This window comes from Taurulus bubalis, assembly GCF_910589615.1.
Source record: "Taurulus bubalis genome assembly, chromosome: 18".
NCBI classification, from domain to species: Eukaryota; Metazoa; Chordata; class Actinopteri; order Perciformes; family Cottidae; genus Taurulus; species Taurulus bubalis.
The window spans coordinates 13,581,510-13,604,920 of NC_136606.1; the positions used below are offsets into that span (position 1 = coordinate 13,581,510).

At 41.1% G+C, this 23,411-nt stretch overlaps 1 protein-coding gene across 1 annotated transcript in view; it reads right to left on the minus strand.

The window, feature by feature from the left end:
* ctnnd2a (catenin (cadherin-associated protein), delta 2a) overlaps positions 1 to 23,411 on the minus strand; it is a gene marked incomplete at both ends in the record, with an annotated part of 191,130 nt that overhangs the window by 108,333 nt on the left and 59,386 nt on the right. The window contains 7 exons of the mRNA XM_079233923.1: positions 906 to 1,038; positions 2,841 to 2,958; positions 3,324 to 3,534; positions 4,093 to 4,147; positions 10,199 to 10,371; positions 14,099 to 14,203; positions 14,668 to 14,702. Of these exons, the coding sequence (XP_079090049.1) occupies positions 906 to 1,038; positions 2,841 to 2,958; positions 3,324 to 3,534; positions 4,093 to 4,147; positions 10,199 to 10,371; positions 14,099 to 14,203; positions 14,668 to 14,702 (830 nt within the window). The remainder of the gene's footprint in view (positions 1 to 905; positions 1,039 to 2,840; positions 2,959 to 3,323; positions 3,535 to 4,092; positions 4,148 to 10,198; positions 10,372 to 14,098; positions 14,204 to 14,667; positions 14,703 to 23,411) is intronic.

Genomic DNA, 23,411 nt, shown 5'->3' on the forward strand with positions numbered 1-23,411 from the left:
TATTACTGAGATTAGTAACACAGACATGTGTCTGCTGTTACATGACGTTGTAATCATGAATGAATGATTTTTTAATTACATGCCATTGTAGTAAAGCCAAATGAAAAAAGGAAGGCTATCTACTGAAAAACTACTTTTAGTCTGAATGTCACTTGTAATACAAGCCTTGAGAATTAAAAGTCCTTGAAATAATGGATTATCTAAACGTATTTCATTCAAACATGCACACACAGACAACCTCAAATACAATCTTACACACTGGACCATTAAAAGTTTCCACAACACATTTTCATTTTCAATTTGATATTCAGCCAACTCAATTTCGTAGAGTCAAGAGAGAAAGCCATTAACTTCAATGCAGCTGCAGGGGCAAATAAAAGTCTGTTGCCGCTTGTAGTGAGAGACCAGTGTCATCCTAATACATTCAGCTCCCAGACACGGTAAATAGATCTTATTCGACAACACAATTAGAATCAGCATCACTTTAATCTACTCAAAGCAGTCTGGTAGACAGAGACCTGTTCATAAGCAGTTCAGAGTACACAAATGAAACTGCAGAACAGCTAGTGCATTCATTTTGAAGTTCTTCTTTGTAAAGGGCAGCCACGAAGAAGCTCCCACGCCTCTCGTGAAGTGTGTACAAGTGCTGTGATGTATAAAAGACTTGAATGAAGACTTAAATGAAGAACTTGACTTTCTTAGAATGGCCATGAGATGCATTGAAAATGTAACGCACAGCCGCCCTCAAAGATATATTTATATTGTGAGGCTAGTACAGTTGGTTTAAGAGCAGCATAACCAGTAAGACACAGCGTAAGGTTACAGAAGTCCAGTGGTGGAGTTACACACATGTTTGGGTTTTAGTGCATGTGGATGTGAGACTGCATGAGTGTGTGAACTCCCACCTGCCAGACTGCCAGGCCTCTGCAGTGTCGCAGTAGCGTAGAGCTCGTGGGCGATCTTGTACTGGTCAGAAGCGTGGTGAGCTGCCAGGCGCTTGGGAGACAGAGTGGCATAGCTCCCTATGCCCGAACTCATCTGCAAAGGCAACAAAAAAAAGCTCATGTGGCTGACTTGATTTAATTTGCATGGTTCAGATAGAAAGAGCTTCTTACCTGTTTATTTTTTTTGTTCACTTCGCCAGTTTTTTGTCTATATCCAAGTAAGAAACTTTTGTAAAGTGGTCTTATGAATTTAAATGTGTGAACTATGTAATTACTTAGAGTTAAGAATATAATGTACAAAATACTTTTCATGACGCTAAAGTGTGTGATATTGAACATAGGCCTCCAACACATTTACCATCGACTCCAGGGTTTAGATAAGGTGCTATTTGAAGATTACCCATTTGATGAAGTAAAATTGACATGGATAGATTTTTGCTTGAAGATCTGACTCAATCGTAATTGCTCTGGAGGTGCAGTACGCCGTTCTTTGTTATGATTACAGATCTGACAAAGTACAAAATTAAATAATCTTCTATCTAACATCCAGACGCTTAGAAACAATTAATCGTATGACTACACAATATCATACTTACATAGAATGGTTCGACTGTCAAATAATGTTCAATAAATACCAATACTGGGCTTTAGCCCTGTAAATAATGTTCACTGAAATATAATCTTTGTACTTTTGTGGCGCTTATATCAGCCACTGTCAAATTACTTTCTAAATATACTGTCTGCAATATCTTGCTCTGTAATTAAAAACTGGAAACGTGTAGAAAACCAGAAGATACATGTAAATTGAGTCAAATACACAAATTCCTCCAAACAATATGATACCTATGATAGTAATTATCAAACCCGGTCAGGATAATATTTAACCTAGAGTGGCAAGAGGAAACATCAACATTTACTGCACTGAAGAAGGGAGAAGGTTATGTGTGCACACAAGATCCTTGTCATCCTCTCAAAAGGGTGAGACATTTATATTCAGCTATCTTTTAACAAAATCGATTGTACTCTCTGACTGACTTTGAGAAACAGAGTTTGTAATTGGCACGCCACTCTTATCTACCTGGTAGAAATGGCATAGAAGGAGATAGTTGATTAATTTAATATCAACTTAATTAACATTCTAAACACTGTGCCCCTGTTAAAGGTGAAACAGAAATCTCATAATATATCCCCGTGGATCACAAGAATAAGGGCGGAAATCTAAACCAGTAGTCCCCAACAATATGTTCAAGGATAAAATAGCCTCTTTAAACACTGCTTTACGCTCTGCGTATTTCTCCAGGGTGATAACAGAAGGTGCTGCAACTCCAGAACACCGTTTACAACTGTGAATCGATGGTTGAGTCCCGGCCCAGTCTGTGACCTTCTCAGTCAAGCAACTCCTGCAACATGTAAGGAATTTGCCGTGACATTTTCCAATTGTGTATATTCTACTAGGGCAGAAATTGGTACAAATCTTTGCAACTAGTCAACTTAAAGAAATTATTGTGTTTTTAACTCTTTCAGAGATAATTTCACGCATCAATTGAAACTGGAAATGTTCCTGATGCCTGAAAAATTGCAGCAAACTTGTGCATTTGGCTGTCGAGAATAATTAAACATTTGTATTGCATTGGTGGTCTAATTTTACTGCGTATCTGCCTGTGTTGTATTTTTTATTTTTTTTAATCACTTTGAGCGACAGCTCTAGTATGGAAAATTTAAAGTTATTAATAGTAGAACAATTATTATTATATTAGCTCCATTACTGTTGCAGTTGCCTTGGTTTCATTCATTACCATGTACTATATATACTACGCACAACACAGTTTGTCACCTAAAACTCTGGTAACAAAATGCTTTCCCTCTCTGCATGCGTAAGACTGTAACATCCGGTACCTGGTGAAGAGGGGACGATGATGAGCCGGCCCCTCCCCCTGCTGCTGTAGAGTTGGGTGGAGATGCGACCCTCAGGGGAGACCCGCCTCCTCCTGCTGTTGTCACAGCAACCGTGCTGCTGGAAGACAAATGGGCAAAGACTCATAATTTGGATGAAAAATAATGACTTGAAATGATTCGTTAATTTTCACATATACTGTAAAAAAACAGTGCTTGTATGTGAGTATTTTATATTCACTGCATGCCGAAAGAAACTCCAAAGGTAAATTTCCCGTTCCATTCCATTCTATTAAATCACAGTCACTCATTGTGTATTTATCTCTCTTCTCATACTGTTTGTAAAACCTATGAATGTGACCGTTGTGTTAAATACAGTAATTATTTCAAATCCCACCACCTTTATCCACCTTCAAACACCATGGAGCCCTATCATACATCAGCATCTAAATAAATATCAATGTCTCAGTCACTGTGGCTGTCTACCTGTATGACTTGGCCAGTCGAGTACCAGGAGACTGTTTGCTGGGAGAGGAGGAGGAAGGCAGGCGCTGAGTGGTAGAGTACCCCGGTGCGTCGGAGGCTGATCCCAGCCGTTGGAGTTTACCTGGGGAACCGGTTCCTGAGCCTCCTCCTCCTCCAGAGAGAGGGGAACTGACACGCTGGGTGGGTAAGGTGGAGCTGGAGTAGTAGATACCTAGGAAACATGGAAAGGTAGAGAAACACCCAATAGATGGGGGAACGCAAAAGAATGAATTAGATTGTCGTGGACTGGGTGGCGGTCTTGAAAAGAATGCCGCCTCTATAGTTCTGCTGGGGGACTTCAATGTTCACATGGGCAACAATGGAGAAACCAGGAGGACGGGGGACCGGGAGAAATGGTCTGCCCGAGTGCTGCTTTGTTATTGGACTTCTGTGCCATAACAAATACCATGTTTTGATCATCGGGGGGTTCTTAAGTGTACTTGGTCGACGCCTTAGGCCAAAGATCAATGATCGACTTTGTGGTAGTATCATCAGATCTGGATCCCTACCATGAGAGAGAATTATACATTCTGCAGGCTCTAAAAAACCTTCTGCTCGAGGCAAGTTCTTTTGTTCCAATTCTCATGCATGTCTGTCAGCGTCTCCAAATGTCAGCTCTGTGTATTCACAGCGCTTCGTGCTATGTTAGATTCATTTATCTTGAAGACAAAGCATCTCCATGAAGGGAAAAAGAGAGGAGTGGGGAAGAGAAGGAGAGGTGAGTTCTTACCTGACCCTGCCCCAGTTTGTGATTGCTGCTGCTGGGCGGCACGATTAGATGTCACCTGAGGGGATGTGGGGTAACAGAGCAAGAGATGGAAGAAGAGGCATGACAGGGAACAAGGGATGAATAGAGGGAGTGATTAGTGGTGGAGGGAGGAGTTGGGAGGAGGGAAAGGGAGAGACAGAGTTAAGAAAACTGGATAAAAAAGAATAAAGAGCAGTGGCCATCAAACACTTTTTTCATGCACAATGAGTACAGTCAAGCCTTTGAGGAGCTAATAATGAAATCCCCACAGAAATAAGAGGGTGATTCAAACAGACTCATAGAGGCAGGCAATGAAGTCCTAGGAGTTCAGCTGAGTGAAATACTTTCTCATAAAGCCTTGTTGCACCACCTACTCAAAGTGGAGTGAACCACTACATAGTCCATCGTGTATTCATGTCTTATTATTTATCATCGTTCATCTCGTAAACCACAACATTCAATACTTAGTATTAGTATACTAAGTGTTTATCAAAGTCAGACAAAACAAACAGAGACAGACATTTGTTATACAATTGCTTGAATAGTAACATCTATAAAGCTATTAATATTATACAGTGTAAATCAGAAAATCTTGAGCTCAATTCAAAGGAGGACAGCGGGAAAAAAACAGTTCTGCAACCTACAGTTTTGACAAAAAAAATGCAATTAATTCCTGATGGACAACAAGTTGTGCCGGTGTGTGCGGCAAAGTTAGAGCATGAGAAGCCTTTCTACCACACGTCACATACTGGTCCATCCTAATATATCCTCCTTAGTCTCCAGAGGCAGTCGGGGAGAGCAGATGCTAGTGCTCCACTGAGCCTCATTTAGCCTTATGTTGATGCTTAAAGCTGTAAATTGGAGAGGAGAGAGGGGAGGCTTGTCACTAAAATGAGAATAGCTGGTCCACCATAGAAGCTAGCCCACCGACCTCCACTGGCACACACTCTTTAAAATACGATAGAAAATAGAGCATCTGTATTTATGACGGTATTGAAACAAATACTGCAGGATTCCTAAATTCCATAGTATACCGTAATACCGTCCAAGCCTTATAGCAGCCGGACATGGCTTCAGTTGGACAAAGGCCACATTATGCCAGCACAGTCACTGAGTCACCTTTGAGCTTTTTCCATACTGCACAGGCAGACAACTTGAAGTGCTCAAACCTTTTGTTTCTTAAAATGAACATGAGGAATACTTTAAATTGCACACATCAGGAGTGACTAACACATATCAATGTACACTGCCACAGTGTTTGCCACTATCTGTTGTTCACATCTGACTGTGAAGTTGTATAACAAGCCAGAGACACACTTGAACACTGTAAATACAGATGCAGACACACACTTAAAAATGTAAATTACCCCAAGCATATGATCATCCACTAACCAGTGTTTGACAACACACCAACGCACACCTGCACACATAACAACAATCTGGAGTATGAGGCTATACGTTTGTACGTAACAGGTTCCAGATGTGTATCTGTGTCGCTGTATAATTGTGCAGAAAGACTGGTAGAAGGAAAATAGCACGACTGCTCAGCAAACCTCCCCTGGATAAATAAAGCAATAAACACAGAGGCACACCATCTCCAATTATGTTCTCAATGGTTTCTGGTTATATTTTCCTGCTTTGTGGGGAGCTAAAGCGTGTCTGCGGAAGACAACAGGCCTTTGGTTCCAGCACTGCTTTGTTTGCAGAGGGGTCATGGAAACTGATTTATCTCTGGCTGAGTGGATTAGCGGTCTCTTTCAAAAAACCTGACACACAGTTTATGGAGGCAGAGTACCAGAGACAGGGAGACACCAAAAACGACTATAGAATAGACCATTGGTAAAACGAGGAACAGGTAAAAAACGCAGCGTGCTGTGGTAGTTTCCATGTATCATCTTTCATGTTGTTGACTCAGAAACATGCTGACTTGAGGCGCTTATAAAAGGGTACAACCTTGAGTTGTGGCTACAGCCTGATCTCAACACACAATAAGTAAATGCTGATGGAAGCTGGAACTTTACGTGGCTCAACTACAAAGGATGGGCTGAATTTTACTCTCAAACCGAAAACCCTTGATGTAAATATACTGGCGGAATCAATGTCACAGTCAAAATCTGTGGCCATGAAGTCAGTGGAAAAGTATAAACTAACAGCAACTGGTTCAAATTCAGGTCCTATTTAAAATCAGCTGTGGGTGCACTAGAGCCTGTGTAGGCTGACTGTTTTCTTAATCCTGCTCCCGCTGCATTTCTGACCATTTCCACCCGCTACCTCAGCGTGTGTGTCCACTCCTGCCCACAACCGCAATACTATGTCAGCAATTATGTCAATAACACATAGTGATATTTGCGTTTTTTAATAAAACAGCACTTAAAAATACTTTCACACATGCTGTTCGGTCTATGTTTGCTAAATCACAGGGTCAGCATTTCTTGACCGCCCGATCTCACCCGCAGCAAAGTTAAAACCACCCACTCGAGCCAAATATGTGGGATCCATACACAACTTAACTCCTTACTTCACTTCGTGCATAGAGCTTAGACCTCAGTTGATAATTTATCCATATTCTAACCAACTATAACTCTCATTTCAACCCCCTTCATTGCACTCAGGGCGGCAACCTCCTGGGGAAATGCCTCAAACTTGCATTATGTCTAATGGCCAGCAGGGGGCGACTCCTCTGGGTGCAAAAAGAAGTCTGCTAGTAAAGAAGTCGATGAGAAAATTAAAGTTAATTGTAACCGTTTTGCCTAGAATATATCTTATTCAGCGTTCAGTTGTACTTATCTCCACCCTCTCAATGTCTAACTCAAGGCTTAAAAACTTCAGTCCACAAACCAATGGGTGACGTCATTGTGTCTCTGTCCACATCTTGTATACAGTATGCTTACACTATATTTTGCCCCATTTATCTATTTCCTATTTCCCAACTCTCCCTACTACTCCGGCTGCCCCTTCATAGACAGTTAAGCCAACAATGCTGTTTAGGTCCTTGCCATTTATCAAGCAATGCTGTTCAGCTCCTAGCAATACATGAAGCATTACAGTCCAGCTTCCAGCTTTTCAAGCAATGCAGTTTAGCTCCTGGCTGTCAATCCAGCCTTGCAGCTCAGCGCCAGCTTCTCAGCCGTTAGCCAAATAGTATTCTCTAGTTTCCATCTTTCCTCTAGAAATGAGAAAAGCTGGAGTTACCAAGACTTATGGCATATATGTAAATAGCAACACTGAAACTGCTGTAAATGCTGTAAAACAGTGGCACATTTTAGTCTTTACAATCCTCTCAGTGCAAATGTGTTGCTTACTTAAGCTGGATGCTTTTTAGCTTGCAAAGCATTCATAATCTTATCACATGACTTCAGTTTAAAGTACATTAGTACAGAGGCAGGCAAAACTAGCCTGTTCCACTATGGTCCTTTATCCTGGAATGATCTGTAGGGAAAGCTTAAACTTGAGACCCGTATCTCTTTAAACTATCTTTAACTTGAAATAATGGAAGAGGTCACTGCTAGATGCAGTTTCTTCAATTAACTAACAAACGCAAGACTAAAATGCGGTCTTGTTAATGCACTGCACTATGTAATGTAGTTTCCTTCTACCTATTGTTTCTGCTGGAACTACTGCTTATTAGATGCAGTCTTTAAAAATACTTGAGTATCTGAGCGGTCAGTGGAGCCTATGCTAATTGCACATGTCAGTGTGATATGTAAACACTGTCACTTGATATCTTTGTTTGAGAGCAAATGAAAAAGTGTTTTTTTTCATCAAATGTGTCAAGAAACAGTCAGAGAGAAATAGTAAACGGTTTATGAGCTGCTATCCAGAAGAGTGTGCACCATAAACATCTTCTATAAGTCCCCTGTGTTAGTTTAGTAGGTTGTGAAGCCAAATGAGAGATGTAAAGCTGATGAGATGCAGGCCACAAAACTGAGATTAAGAACCCTATTAATGGTTGATTTTACGTGATTGTGTTAGAGAAGGCGTATGCTATCAGTGAAACAGAAATGGACTTCTGACTGATGAAGAGGTGAGAAATTGAATGAATAGATAAACAGGTGGATGGGTGATTCACCGAGTAAATAAATGATGAGTATAGATGACTTGTTGGCTGAGTTCACTAATAAATAGAAAGCCTGACAGACTGTGTGAGCGAGAGCACTTTCTCCATCCCCTTCTATGTCATCTTGCAGTTGTGCTTCTCTTATCCTCCAGTAAAACACTGGGATGTTTCAGGTGCCATGTATCCATGCAATATTAAAGCAGGTCCTCTCAGGGTTAAAAATACCCTACAAAAGAGCAGCTATCCTCTCACTCTACTTGAAACAGTCACTTGTGCAAACTTTTGTTTTGTCTTGTGCATATGCATGTGCACATGCCTGCAAGCACACTAACAAAAAAAACCTGCATGCACTGCACATGCATGCAAACTGCGCCTGTCTATCTGTCAGCACTGGCTTGCGTGAAGCTATTCATGAGCAACAAGCCCTGGTGACAACACTGGCCCCATTACACTGACAAGCCCAAAACATCAGAGAGGAGGATGCACATACACACACTAATGCTCACATAGACAGAGATGGTGAGCAGAGAGGACATGGAGGAAAGACGGGGGAGAGAAAAGAGCACGGGAACACTGCAATGCAAGGGGAGCAGAGGACAAGAAATAATTCAGAATTTAGACTACAGAAAATACAAACTCCCTTTGCCTTATCTGCCCATCTATCTGTTTTTATATCTTTCGCTGTTTGCCTCAAGTATTTCTTAATTATCAAGGGAAGGGATGGGAGCTCTCTCTGAAACCATCTCTTTAATGAGTATTGGGACTGTTGGGGGGAATTATTGAATGTGTATAAGACAAATATCACGTCCCTCACCTTTCTCTTTCAAAAGACACAGGAACACACACAGATTTTTACACACACACACACACACACACACACACACACACACACACACACACACACACACACACACACACACACACAACAAATCAGAAACTAACGCAACACAAACACATTTGCAGGTCATTGCAAAGATACAACAAAGATATTTGCAGGACGCTATAACCCTTGTTAGATAATAATCTGGTTTATAATCATTGACCTTAAATATTTACTCTTACTTTAATTTTATAACGATCTATCACAAATGGATAATTTGCCCCAGACACTGGCAATACATTTTAATGAAGCACTGCAGCTGCTCACTGATTAGGCAGATATATGTGTGTCTCTGTTTAAACGTACACATATCTGTGTGTATTACCATTGAAATATTAAGGACATGAAAATGGAAATAATTGGCTCCTGTAGGCTGGAAGGTAATTAGGTGGGTTTTCTCTCTTCATCAGCACACTGCTGTGATTAATATGTGACTTTTTCTTCAGCTTTCTTTCTCAAGTCCTTATAAACGAGACACTTGCTGAGATTTCTCTGTGTGCATTTAATCATCTCCTTATTTTGGTCTATGAGAATCTGATTTCCCTTGAAACAGCTTTGAGGAATGTGTCTCACCTTGTGTCTCACCTACTTCCAAATTCAGACAAATGTGCAATGGATTGCTTTAAAAGCCAATTAAAGTGACTCAGCCACTTCAGTAAGGCTAGCGAAATGGGATTCTGTATAAATATGTACTTAAACACACTGATCAACCGGACCCAGCTGTGATGTCAAACAAATCCACGTTTGGCGAGAGAGCTGCATGTGGCTGGAGAAGCGAAGAGCAAGACAGTGCAATAAAAAAAGAGGGTAGAGGGAAAAGAAGGGCAATGTTTGCTCAGTTTGTGACAGAATACCAGAGGAGCTAAGCATCTGAAAATCACCATAGACAGTACATCTCAACACCTTTTCTCAGTATGCCTTCCATGAGCAAAAGCACAATGCAGCATGTACCTATAAATAGTGCATAATTCACTTCAAGTGAGTTACTTTCAGAGTCAAACTCCTAAGACACCAATTATTAAACTCACTGGCCATTCACTTCACAGTGTACTGTAAAGTTTTCTAAGAACAGACACTTAAGTTCAGTGTTAGAATGTTATGTATTTTTCATCATCACCTCATTATCATCTATGTGCAGCAGTCGCTCCTACCTGGTTGTAGCTGTGCACGGCTCCTCCAACCTGCCCGCTGCGCTGAGGAGTTGCTGCGGAGATGCTGTCGCTAAGGGCGAGGGTCTGGTTGCTATGGTAGCTGGCAGAGTACTGGAGCGAAGCCTCCGGGGTGGAGTTGAGCTGCAAGGAACTCTGGGAAAGAAGAGCCGGTCCTACCGATAGAGAGAGACAGGAGTGGTGTATGGTTGGGTTGTTGGTGGGGGTTGAGTTGGGTTTGTTTGTGTGTGTGTGTGTGTGTGTGTGTGTGTGTGTGTGTGTGTGTGTGTGTGTGTGTGTGTGTGTGTGTGTGTGTGTGCGCGCGTCCATATACAGTGAGAGTGAGAGAGTGAGGCGAGAGAGATAAAGAGTGAGAAAGAGAGGGGGCGTGAAGGGGAGCGATTGAGAGGCGAAGAGTGAAATGGGGAAGAGAGAGAGCAGCAATTTAGAACAGATAGTGCAGCAGTGCAGCACTCCGTGAGTTGGAGATGGCATACATAATTTATTAGCAGAGGGAAAGAGAAACAGAGGAAAAGAGAGAATGGGAGGAGGAGGAGGAGCAGGAGGAGCAGGGAGATGGAGAGGATGGTGGGAGGAGGGCTGAGAAGAGGGAAGTTGTAATAGATGGAACTCCTAACTGGATTTGCTACCTCCCCAAACATGTTTATTTTTACCTTGTTCTGTTGACTTGAGCAAAACTTCACTTGACCCCTTGTCTGAGATATAAGGAAGTTCTGGTTATGAAGGAATCGCTTAACATTGCTTTATTTCTTTTGTTGTTTAGTGTGCAGGGTATTAGAATATGGCCTCATAAATCTCCTTGGCTGGAGTACATTCAGTTCATGAGGCAGTTTGTTAGATGAACCCTCTCTCTCTCTGTATGGAGTGATGAGTTGAACCCAAAGGAACTGCTGGAAACCACTCGATAGCCAGTGGCCGTTACCGGTTATCGGTACGCGTGGTTTGGTTTTATTGAAAAGCAGTTAGATCTGTGACCTGTTTACTCCACTGTGTATACATATTTCATTGAGTTGCTATTTTTACCCTCTCTGAATACAAATTTAAATATGTGTAGTTACAGTTATGAAGTACAAGGAAGTCAAAACTAAGATGTCTGTTTTTTTTCTTTTTCATACTTTCCAAATTCCAGATTTCTAAACATCATGAATATATTCTTTTAAGTCTTCAATAAGTGTCTTCCCCAGAGCTCACTGGCATGCTAGTTTCTTTTTTCACCGAATATAACAAAGACCCCCTCACTATTATTATTCTCCCTTATCTGTTTGCTTGCTCTCTCTATCTCTCTTCCCCTCTCTCGCTCTCTCTTCCCCCAGAATTCCTTTCTCCCTTGGAGTCTGTGCGCTGTGAACCAAGATCAACTCTTCTGCTTCTTGCCTTCACAAAAGACTTGTCTTTTCTCATCTTGATTCATCCCTTTCTTTTTATGAATTATTAAACAGCACTTTGAGTTACGCAGAGTGAGTGGGAGCTTCCGAACTCATATCATTGCTCGGCCTTGGTGTTTGTTACATTGTGTGCGCTGCGTGACAAAAAAACTGCGTCAGTTTCAAGGTTCATACGTGTGACATGTGACGTGTTGTATGGTCAGACGATTGGAAAGTCATTAGGCTGGCCGATGGGGAAATTGTTATTGTATTGAAAAGCTCATGCGTACATGTGTGTACATGAAAAGCTCATGTGTACATGCGAGTACTCTATGTGTGTTTACTATTTGTGTGTGGGATTATGTGTGTGTGTGAGTGAGAGGGTGAAATGAAAAATCACTGTCACGAGTCACTGTTTGAGTCTCACAGAGTCTCCGTCCAGCAGCTCAGTCAAATTATGAGCATCGTATTCTCATTCAATCTATATTCCCCCGCAGACCTCGCACATAAACACACAGGGGGTTGTACCTTTTTGAAAATGGTTTTAAGATGGCACAAAACACCGAGGCCCCACAGTCATTTCTTTGAGAAGTATATTCGATTGATATTAACTTGTTTGCGAGTTTGTGACTCTGAGCACTTATTTCTGTGTATTTCTGTGGCTCTGTTGTGACACCTCACCAACTACAGTATCAGCTGAAGGCAAAAAGCCTCTCCATGTTGTGCCACCAAACACTGAAGACAGCGACATGTCACTATTATGTGTTTACCACTAAGCTATTTGCAGTGTTACCATTTTGGGGGAAACACACACACACAAATAGCTATGCTGAATTTATCTGCACCCACACATTGTGGTGTTTTTGGTAGAAATTCATTTGCAAAATGGGAAAAAAAACGCTGGGTATGGAGCACACACAATAAGAGTCATTGTTCACAATGACAGTGGCATCTATTTGGACTGGGATGAAGCAGGAGTGACAAGGCATTCAGGCACTTTCTACAAACATGATAACAATCAAATTATCTCCCCACTGTTCTACATGAGCTTAAACATGCAACCTCTTTCTTACCGAAAGGACAAACAGTAATCCTTGAGGTAAATATTCCAATATTTGTTTTTCTTCTCCAGCGATTGTGAACTCATGATCTGTGTGCTCTGTATAAGCAGATGATTGGATTGACACATACGCAGATGTGCTATACAGTGTATAACACGTGTGCTCCACACTAGCTGGCCAATCCTAATAGTGGAATAACATGTGAGCACACTCTTCAAGTAGAAATGGGCTGAGCTGGTTGTTAAAATGCCATCCATTACAGCGATGTCAACTATCAAAAAGGTCACCAGACAATAAGTGAAATGGGAATGGAGTGTTCCAAAATCAATGACCGGCAAAGAAAATGCCAAGCACATTTAGCAGATCTCATACACGGGCAACCCCTCAATCCCTGTTTGAATTGATTTATCAGAATGCAAGGCCTAGAGGATGGAAATGCTGCTTGGAGCTGGACGGTTGTTGGTAGAAAACCAGGAGCATCATGGTGTGGCCTCTGCCTGGCCGTGATCCGTTTGTCTCCACATCAAAGGAGCAATGATATTTGTATCGGCCTATAAAAGAGCCTGTGTAGTTATGAATTAGGCCTCAATGTCGCTGGTTGTGGAGTCAGCTATATTTAATCATTAACTATGCTAACCTCTCATTGTCAAATTACAGCTGGACTCTTACCCTGCGAAGAAATGCTGTGCTCTGAATGTTAATGTGTGAAGAATATGTTCACATTTTGAAATATTTACTTAATCTAACTATAATGTCTAATCTGGAGCAAATTCCTCCCTGGACTCAACTTGCTTATTGTAAGTAGAAAGTAAATCTGAGCGGGCACTAAATATTAACACGGGGAATTGCTGCACTTAGGCCAGATATGAAATAGCCGAAGGGACTAATAAGGGGACATTTTCTCATTTCCTTTCAGGAAAACAAAACTAATTACCAAACAATACACGCCATAATCCTTCTGTAGTTAAACCAACCACAGGCGTTGGTTTTATTAAGATTGCCTCGATATTCGAGTCACTCTTTTTAAGGAGAGACTGTGCATGACAATTAAGAATGAGACCTACAGTATATTCCTTTTGAGGCAGTAAAAGGTGTGCTTACCCTCGCTGAAGTGCCCACTACAGTTGAGCAGAGAAGACCTTGATTTTGATATATAATGTGTTAACAAAATAAACAATGTATTCCTTCTCTACGAATCAAATCCTTTAACAAAATTGACGAAACATAAACATTTGAAAGTCAAATTAAATTCCATTTGTACCTTGATGTTGTGAGACTTACATTTTTATTTTGTTAGGTTTGCAGTTTTGAGCTGGTCTGAGTCAAGTCAATACCACACAATGGATTGAAATAGTTGTAATCTAAATTGACACTTTATTACACACACACACACACACACACACACACACACACACACACACACACACACACACACACACAATGATAAGTAGACTTACGTTCTCCACTGTCGAGTATTCCTGATTCCTGGAGGGAGCGAATGCAGGAATCCACCAACTCCAAACCAGTGGTGAGCTCGTCCTCGATATCCTTGTGTCCATCAGCTGTGAGGGGAAACGAGGACGAGGATGGAAGCAGGAGGTGAGTGAGAAGAACAAATGCTTGTGGTCTTGAAATTATGCAGATGAACACTGACTATAAAATCCAACAGTGGCCTTTTTCTGGCACCACTTTAAACATTTAAGAGTGTGGTTATGTCTCTGTGTGAGTGTGTGTGTGTTTGCAATCATCTTTTCATCCTTCAGGTATGTGTGTGGGTGCTGCTGCCCATATGTTACTGGGCCGCTGGTGTAAATTCAAAATGTTCCTTGACACAGAATTTTCCCACTGTGTCAATCAGACGCGAGGCGGAGTGCCAGTATGTGTGACCAGTGTAGACTTTAGGTTAGACAACAGTGAAAAAAGGTTTGGAGTCAGACCTTGCAACCTGTGACCTGTGTGTGTGTGTGTGTGTGTGTGTGTGTGTGTGTGTGTGTGTGTGTATACAAACATTCATAGGTAGCTTTACCTTGAGCGTTCCAGCGAAACTGCTCATCTGCTGAACTGCAAAAGAAGGATGTAGTTAATAACTAGATTTTCTTTTTTAAAGAACAACAATAACATACAAGAAAGTTGCAGCCTACCGGCATTATTTTTAAATATTTTTTTAAAGAGGCAGATTACAATAGAGCTTCCAAGGCGCTTTACAAAAGATGAGGTACAGTAAAATATATTTAAACAGAAGACAAGACCTGTTGAATCTCACAGCTCATTTGCATTGCATGTACTGGCTTTCCAAAATGAGTTAAATGTTAAATTCACAAAGTTAAATGTCAGCATTTTAATATTCGTAAAATATGTAACATACACTGCAAACACACTGTCAATGGTCTACATTTATTTTAGATTCGAAAACAAACAACAGAATAATAAAAAAATAAAGACCCACTCGTAAATGTCATTTCATTCATTTGTTCGACAGCAACCGCTCAAATACTGATAGTTTCTTTTACAAATTGAACATTTTACAAAATGAGTTCCTGTGAATGCAGGGTACAGTCCTATACGTGGATAGTGTTGTACAAACTCTACACAACTACGCGCACACACACACACACACACACACACACACACACATAGACACACACACACATAGACACACATGGCAAACAACACTTCTGTCTCTTCACGGCTGTCAATTGATCGGTGATTGGTGGGGGGTTGAACAGCGAGAAAGCGACAAAAGAGGAAGTAGAAGGAAACAGACGGGCAGAAAGAGAAAGTCAGAGATGAGTATTGAGCCGCCTGCTGTGTGATCAATGCAGACACGGACAGACTAACTGATACATATAGACTCTTTCATCTGACTTCATCCACACCATTAGACGGGCTGTCTAGACTAGTTGGCTTGCGTCTGCGTTTGTCCCATTTAGACTGTTTGGTATTCCTTAAGCCCGGCTTTCTAATTGTAGGTCTCTGTGCGAGTGCACCTTGGCTGTTATTGTTCAATTTGTGTTTAAAGTGCTTGTGTGCCTTTATGTGTGTACACGCGTATTGAGGTATATGAGAATGAGTGAATACATTAACATGTATTTATATGTCTAGAGATGGCAACGGCCTCCCAGAGACGGGAATGTTCTACACAGGTTTAATAGATTGATTTGACTGTTTGAATAAATCTTAATTTTAAACACAGTAGCTTATTTTTTGGAGCATACGTGTCTTTTAATGAATGCTGTGGACAGGCGGTTGTAAAGCTAAAGAGAGTCACAGCTAAGTGGTAATAACCTTGTTACTTGAATTAAGTCGAAAAATACGTTTTGTTCAATGATTTTTTTGTATTCAGTCAGCCTGCTACACAGTTTGGCCGGCTACTGTCCTCGCAGAACCTCAGGTCCAGTGCTGCTGACAGGACAGCTGGTTCCAAAGCGTGACGACCATACCAGAGGTCAGAGTTGGTGTGGACTGAACGGATGGACGCTTCATAGCGCTTAAGAGTCACTGACCCATGGTCCCAAAGTGGTTCCATATGTGGTTTTCGATTTAAACAAAGAAGAGAAAGCTGCAGCTTTCTACTTTCTATTCAAATGGGAATCCATATTAACTTTTAGCCTACAGTTAATAGTTTTGTGGGTCTTGCAATTTAATTATGCCCTCAGAATGAAGCTTGTCCTGTGAAAGTAATTATAATATAACTGCTTATTACTGTGATGCACTTGTGCATCTCTAAAGTGGGGACGGGCCTGAATGCAGGAAAAGTCTGATTAGTTACAAATTACAAGTAGAAATTGAATCATCTAATTATCAAATCACAGCAACGTGGGGGAAAAAGTTCAATGGGTAAATCTACTTGAATTAAGCAATCGGCTAGTATTTGTACTTGAGATATACAGTAACGGCACCGTTTAATTAAAAATGTAAATTTTCTCATTTGACTACATTAAAATGAATGTTTGATCAATCACTCTTCCGCTTGGATTGACTTCAACTGATGTAAGTAAGGACCAATTGAAAACCAAAATGAAAATGTTAGGAGTTTACAGCGTACTCAGCGAATGTAAAACTGCCATTGTTAGGGCAGCAACAGCCTGAAGGATTAACACCAAAAGGTCATTGGTTCAAACGCCTGGACCAACAGAGAAAATTAAAATAAGGCAATTAATCCCCAGTTGCTTCTCTGTGGTGAATATTATAAAAGTGTGGTTGCACTGTGTAGCTTCCCTTTGTGAATTAGTTTGACTGTCTGAATATGAATTAGGATTATGTTCAACAATTCTTTGCTCGACAGAAAATTGTCAAAATAAATACTCACAAGGCTGAGCAGAGCTTTTCTGCTGTGGGATAGAGAGTTCTCTGCCACGGGCCAGGGACAGTTTCTCTATTCTAGATTAAACTCTGCCTTTTGATTCCAGTTTGAATTTAACTATGCTTCTGATTCATGTTCCATGAAAAGGAATGTGTCAAAAGTAAATAACATTGTAATTTGCTGTTAAAACTTGTTTTACACAGCCGACTCTGGGACAGTATTACACTGTTTTATACTAAACTGCAGAAACTGAACTAATGTCTTCTGAGAAAGAGAGAGACAGAGAGAGAGAGAGAGAGAGAGAGAGAGAGAGAGAGAGAGAGAGAGAGAGAGAGAGAGAGAGAGAGAGAGAGAGAGAGAGACTGTGTGAGCGAGATGTAGAGAGCTGAGGTAACACTGGCATCATATACACACACAAACAAACCAACAAAGACAACAGTAAAGGAGAACGCTAACAAGGTGGTGGAGGAACTGTTCTTTCATGTGCCTGCAGGATATACAGCAGGATAAGAGAAGCAAACATTGTGTCACTTTGTTAAAGTGTACTTGATTAGGGAGAGAAAGAAGACTTTGCATGAGAGAGCTGATAGACAGGAGTAAGAGATTTAATAAGCACAGCGTTATTCCACAACGCTGCACACTCTCGCCTTCAACGCCACAACGCCGGCGAGGCAGGGCCTCTCCTTTAACAGTGATCCTGGAATAAAGAGACATTTCAAATTCACGACTCCCCTCTCAACTGCCACACTGCTTAAATCAACAGACAGCGTCCTCTACCGTTCCCCAGGAAATCCACAAGTACGCATACCCACATAATCTATTTAGCATTCACAAACATATAGACAGGAAGATGAATATGGTTTGCTCCAATAGTCCCAACATGTGCATTGGTGTGTGTGTGCGTGTGTGTGTGTGTGTGTGTGTGTGTGTGTGTGTGTGTGTGTGTGTGTGTGTGTGTGTGTGTGTAAATGCATGCACTAAATACTGCTGTTATGTTTACTCTTCTACTAAAGAGGTTTAGCTAAAAAAACATATATATATATATATGTCTAAAAAAGCATAGAAAGGTAACAGTTGAGTTTTGAATTGTACGTCAACATGTTGTTCATGTGTTTAAGGTTAAAGTATATAGGTTGAACAGGAATCCCAGCAGCAACATCCTTCATGACTCATTAGTCCGAAGCTTAGAGAGCATTACCCTGAAAGAGTTTCACGCTGCCACACAAGGTTCTGCTCAAATCCTCCAGCAGCCTCCCTTCACAGACAGAAGCACTGAAGAACACTTGCCTCTATTGCCACATTGCCATATTACTAATGCACTCTGAATAAAAAACAATGCAAACAACTTGATTGACAGATAATTTCAATGCTGACTAAATGTAGATGAAAAGGCCGCTGCACTTATATAGATATAGATGCGAGTGACAAGGCACTAAATACTGGAGATGGTACTAATAAAAACCAGTAAAAACAACAATTAACCATAGATTACCATAAACCTCATGGTTATTTTCTAGAGATCTTTGTTCTTTCATCCTATTTGCACTTGCTTAGCATGACACTTATTTGTGAAATATATGCACCAAGCAGAAATGTTGTTGAGCATTCACACTGACCCATTGACTGCTTTGCTTACAAAGAGAATATCTTCAAATGCAGAGTGAAGGGAAGTATGAAGACATGTATACTTACAGTAGTGGACAGTGCATAATGAACTAATGAAGAACTAATGTGGTGTGAAACCTTTATGGGCTTTCATTTAAGATAGTGATTTTTTCCGGGAAGAAAAATGTAAGGTCATGTGAGGCAACATTGTGCCAACTCACTTTTTGGCTTCCAGCAGCCTTAGGACCACTTAATCTCTTTGGTAGATCTGTCTGTTGTATGGACACTCACAGTATCTACCCACTGGTGGTGTGTGTGTGTGTGTGTGTGTGTGTGTGTGTGTGTGTGTGTGTGTGTGTGTGTGTGTGTGTGTGTGTGTTTGAGAGAGAGAGCGATTTGAAATCGGCTTTGTGTTGGGAGTGGGTGAAATGACAATGTGACTGGAGGGAATGAAATCAACACAAAACTACACACAAGACAAACACAAAAACATGTCAAGGCTGTGGCTGAAAAGCAAAATGTTTGTTTGTTTATGTATGTCTACGTTCACTATATACAGCATGTGTCTCTCTGGATGTGCGTGTGTGTGTGTGTGTGTGTGTGTGTGTGTGTGTATACCCACGTGTGAGCGCTCTGATACTCTATTCAGAAAGCAGTCTATTGTGCTCACAACAAGGCTGAGGACAAAGTTTTGTGGATATGACAGCTGAGTGACGTTTAGTCGGGCTGGAAGAGAATTGTCTCGTCAAAGTGTTCACTGAATTGACTTTTAAAACCTGACTACTGACAGCTGCAACAAAAACCCTTATTCCTAAACAAAAGTAAACAAAAAAATGCACCATGGTATTGACAAGTTCAATGGAGACATTTCAAATATCTGCAGCTTTCTCCTCTCTCGGCTCCAATCTTCAACCGCAAACTAGAGACTGTGGACCTACTCCGTTATCATCCAGCCTTGTTCTCACGCAGGCAGTACATACATACAATAACACACACAAAACATGTATTTATGTATGGAGGTTAAAAAAACAAACATGCAAACTACTTAGCAATTGTTTCTGAGCATTATATAGAAGAGAAAATGAATATATAGTTTGATGGTCAATGTTTAAGAGCGTGCCAAAGATTGATTGTTTTGCTTTGAAACATTGCCAAGAAGGTAATGGAAATCCTGATCTGTCAAACAAAGATTGGACGTCCACTATACATCCTGGAGAAGGACTGCTCATTCGATGAGTATCCTCAACAGAGGGATCGCTTTCATCATACAATTTAAACAATTTGCAGTAACTGAAATACTTTAGCTAATATCTGACTGTGCAGGGCCACGTATGCATGTTTCTTAAGTGTGTATGTGTGTGTCTGCGTGCATGCAGTCTGAAAGGCACATTCATGGTTACGTGTGTGTGTGTTTGTGTTGTGTGTGTACACACACATGCACAAAATGTTGGCTTTTACTATGAGCAGCACCTGCTGGTTGCACTATTTCAACTCAGGAACATCTGCTGTGTGTGTCTAAATCACCAAGCTATTATAGTTATTATGATAGGTGGGATATCGCAGTTTTGCACCGCCACAGATAATGACAAGAATACCTCCATGCATAATTCACCAGGGACTGGAGGCCTGACACTGGGTGAGCCCTGTGTTATTCTACTCCATGCAGACAGGTACTGTCTAATATTTATACTCATCTAAAATGGCTCACTGCAGCAAGACTGGTATGACATGGTATTGAACTGGAGATTAAAAGCTCTACTGCACACATTAAGAAATGTTATAAAAAAGCTTTGTCTTTGCTAGATTATTGAACACTGTAATATAAATTGTAATATCTACCCATTGAGCTACATAAAGCTTATTTTGAGATATTAGTCCTATTCATAATGAGATAAGCTTGATCGTCATAATTAAAGTAGAGTATTCTAACCTTTGCCTGACCGTTGATATAATGAGTACACAATTACATAAGAGCTGGTTTGTGGTGTTTGTTGGTTTGTAAATTCTACCTCTTTTTAATAAACAGTGTACAGTTTGCTCTATCAAGCAGAGACCCAGAAGCCCTATAAAGGAAAAAGTATGCATGTGCACAGCCGGCACTATAGTGCTGAGTTAATCAAGACACATACTCTATAGTACTGTAGTAAGTAAAGCAATCAATTACGAGCTGCAGGCGGATACACTGAGCATCCATATACCAGGTTATGCCTTTCATAACATGCCTTGTTCAACAGATTTAGAATGTTCTATTTTGTGGTGTTAGGGGTAGTGGGTAAAGGGTAAATAAAGTAGTGTAAAACATCTCCATGTACACTATTAAATGAAAGCAATGCACTGCCTCCTTGACTGAACCATAATCACATGTGACAAAGTAGCCGCGGTATTAGCATAACAGTCGTAATTTACTTATGAATAATAATACCACAGGCTGCAGGCAGCGCGCTGCTGGCCCGCAAAAACGTACAGTAACTCAGAATACAGTAGCGCCCCGACAACAAATCAACAGTGCTTCTACAGCACAGTGGCTGTAAGTATTTCTACAGAAAATACATTTTCAAATGTTTACAGCTGGAGATGAGCTGGAGAAAGAGCATATACTAAATATATATGTGACGTCAACCCCAATGAGCATGCTCACACACCACTGTCTTCCAGGTAGAACCACTTATTAGACAAACAGCATGGGATAAACACCGATTATAGAGGCCAAAGATGAAAACACACAGCAATCATAATTTGTCAATTGCGTTGCTGCCTCACAGTGAGAGACAGTTTGGCCTCACCCAGTGGGAGTCACCCGGTGGGAGTCACTGATGATTGATTCTACATGTAGGACTGTCACTGGCTCTGAGATCTGAACAGTGTAGATTCAATCATCAGGACATTTGGAAAATGCGTTGTTTATAAAGTGGAATGTGCTCTCCGATCATATATTTTCTGTTTCAATGTAAATCTTCTGTCGTATTGAGATCCAACATTTCATGTTGTCAAAAGAAACAAGTTGGTTTCCCACTTCTGTTTGACAGATCATATTCACCAAGTGATGGAACACTCTAATAACTTTTTTTTTAGAGGTTTCACACTTTTCCCCTTCCCTTCACATCCACGCAAATCTCTTCCTTCAGCGAACTGGAAGAAGGTACGTCCTGTTTTTATGTGTACCCATTTAAGCGTGCGACGTGCGTACACGTGATTGCCCGAGTCATATTTCGTTTAAACAACAAGCAAAATCAGCCCACCGTCTGTCTCTTGTCCCCCAAAATGAATTGTAATCTACCGCAGCCCGCCAGGGACTGTGAAACTCAAACACATACGTCAATATGACACAGACACACACAGACTCACACTCAAGGGCAGTAGTGTGATGTCTTGGGTGGATAGGACATCACAGAGCTTTGAGCGCTGAAGCAGTCGACGGTCTAAATCACTCATCCCCTGGAGGATAATCTAACCAATGATTTAGTGGGAGTCTCCGAGTCACTCTCAGCAGCTTCCACTCCAGTGGAGGGATATATTAGTGTGTGTGTGTGTGTGTGTGTGTGTGTGTGTGTGTGTGTGTGTGTGTGTGTGTGTGTGTGTGTGTGTGTGTGTGTGTACAGTATTCATGTGAGCACACAAAGAGGGGAGAGGTTATTCTCCTTACACTCTTTGTCCCCATGAGACCAATTACCAATACTCTGTGGCTTCACACACACACAGACTCACTTGTAATCTTACACCACATAGGAAACTGTCGCTGCTTGACTGTGTGATCAGTGTAATGGCTCAACATGAGCTTCATACTTTGAATATTCACAATTCAGGAGAAACCACTTGAAGCGCGGCATAGTTTTTTATTTCAAAACGTGACTTAACTCAAATTATGCGCAATATTCAACGTGTCAGATCTGAGGAAACCGGAGCAAATGTTAGCTGAGAAAACGGTTGATGACAGTAATGCTTTGTAAACTTGTAATAGGTCAACATGACAAACACACAAATCTACATGAAGCTTCTTTATGTTTGCCTCGTGCCCAGTTTATTACATCGGAACAGACACTAATCTTGCTGCAGAGCACAGGGGTCTTTGTGTCGTCCATGTTCGGCACTAAGCTTGATATGCGAGTTTCCTCTGGTCACTTAGCACAACTCTGCATGCCAATGCTGTTTCAAGTATTCAACTTTGGGATGATTTATGCTCTCAATATGGCATTTGTTTGATTTTAAAGAGGCTGTAAGTGAACACATTGTACTCCTCACAATAGCAAGCTCCTGAGATGCGTTTAATCATTTCCCCATTCAACCCATCCCCACATAGTGAGACAAGTTGTGTCTGAAAACAAAAGGATGGTCATGTACTGTATACTAATGCCTTGCTGGACCAATCACTCATCTGTTTCACATTTCTCTACTGTAATTAATGACATCCACGGCAGTGTATGGCCTCTTTAAAATGAACAATGTCCATAATCTATTACAAAGTAACATGGTGTAGGTGAGCGTGTAGGCGTGTACGACAATGAGGCTGTTCACTAAGCCTACATGAATTATAGATACGTGGGAAGGTATATATGCAAATACTGCATGTGTCATTGATTGATCGGAATGATGTGATGTGACAGTGGGGACCCTGAGGCTGAGGTTTTAATTAACTGGTAGGAGAGGAGCTGGCTGGTCTGGCTATCACAATATATCACTGTGTCTGGTCCGCAAGAACACACACACACACACACACACACACACATACACACACAGACACACACACACACACACATACACACACACACACACACACACACACACACACACACGCACACACACAGGCCATCTGGCTAACAGGGTATAGCTAACTTGTGTGTCAGTGTCCCGTCTCTTTTTTTCCT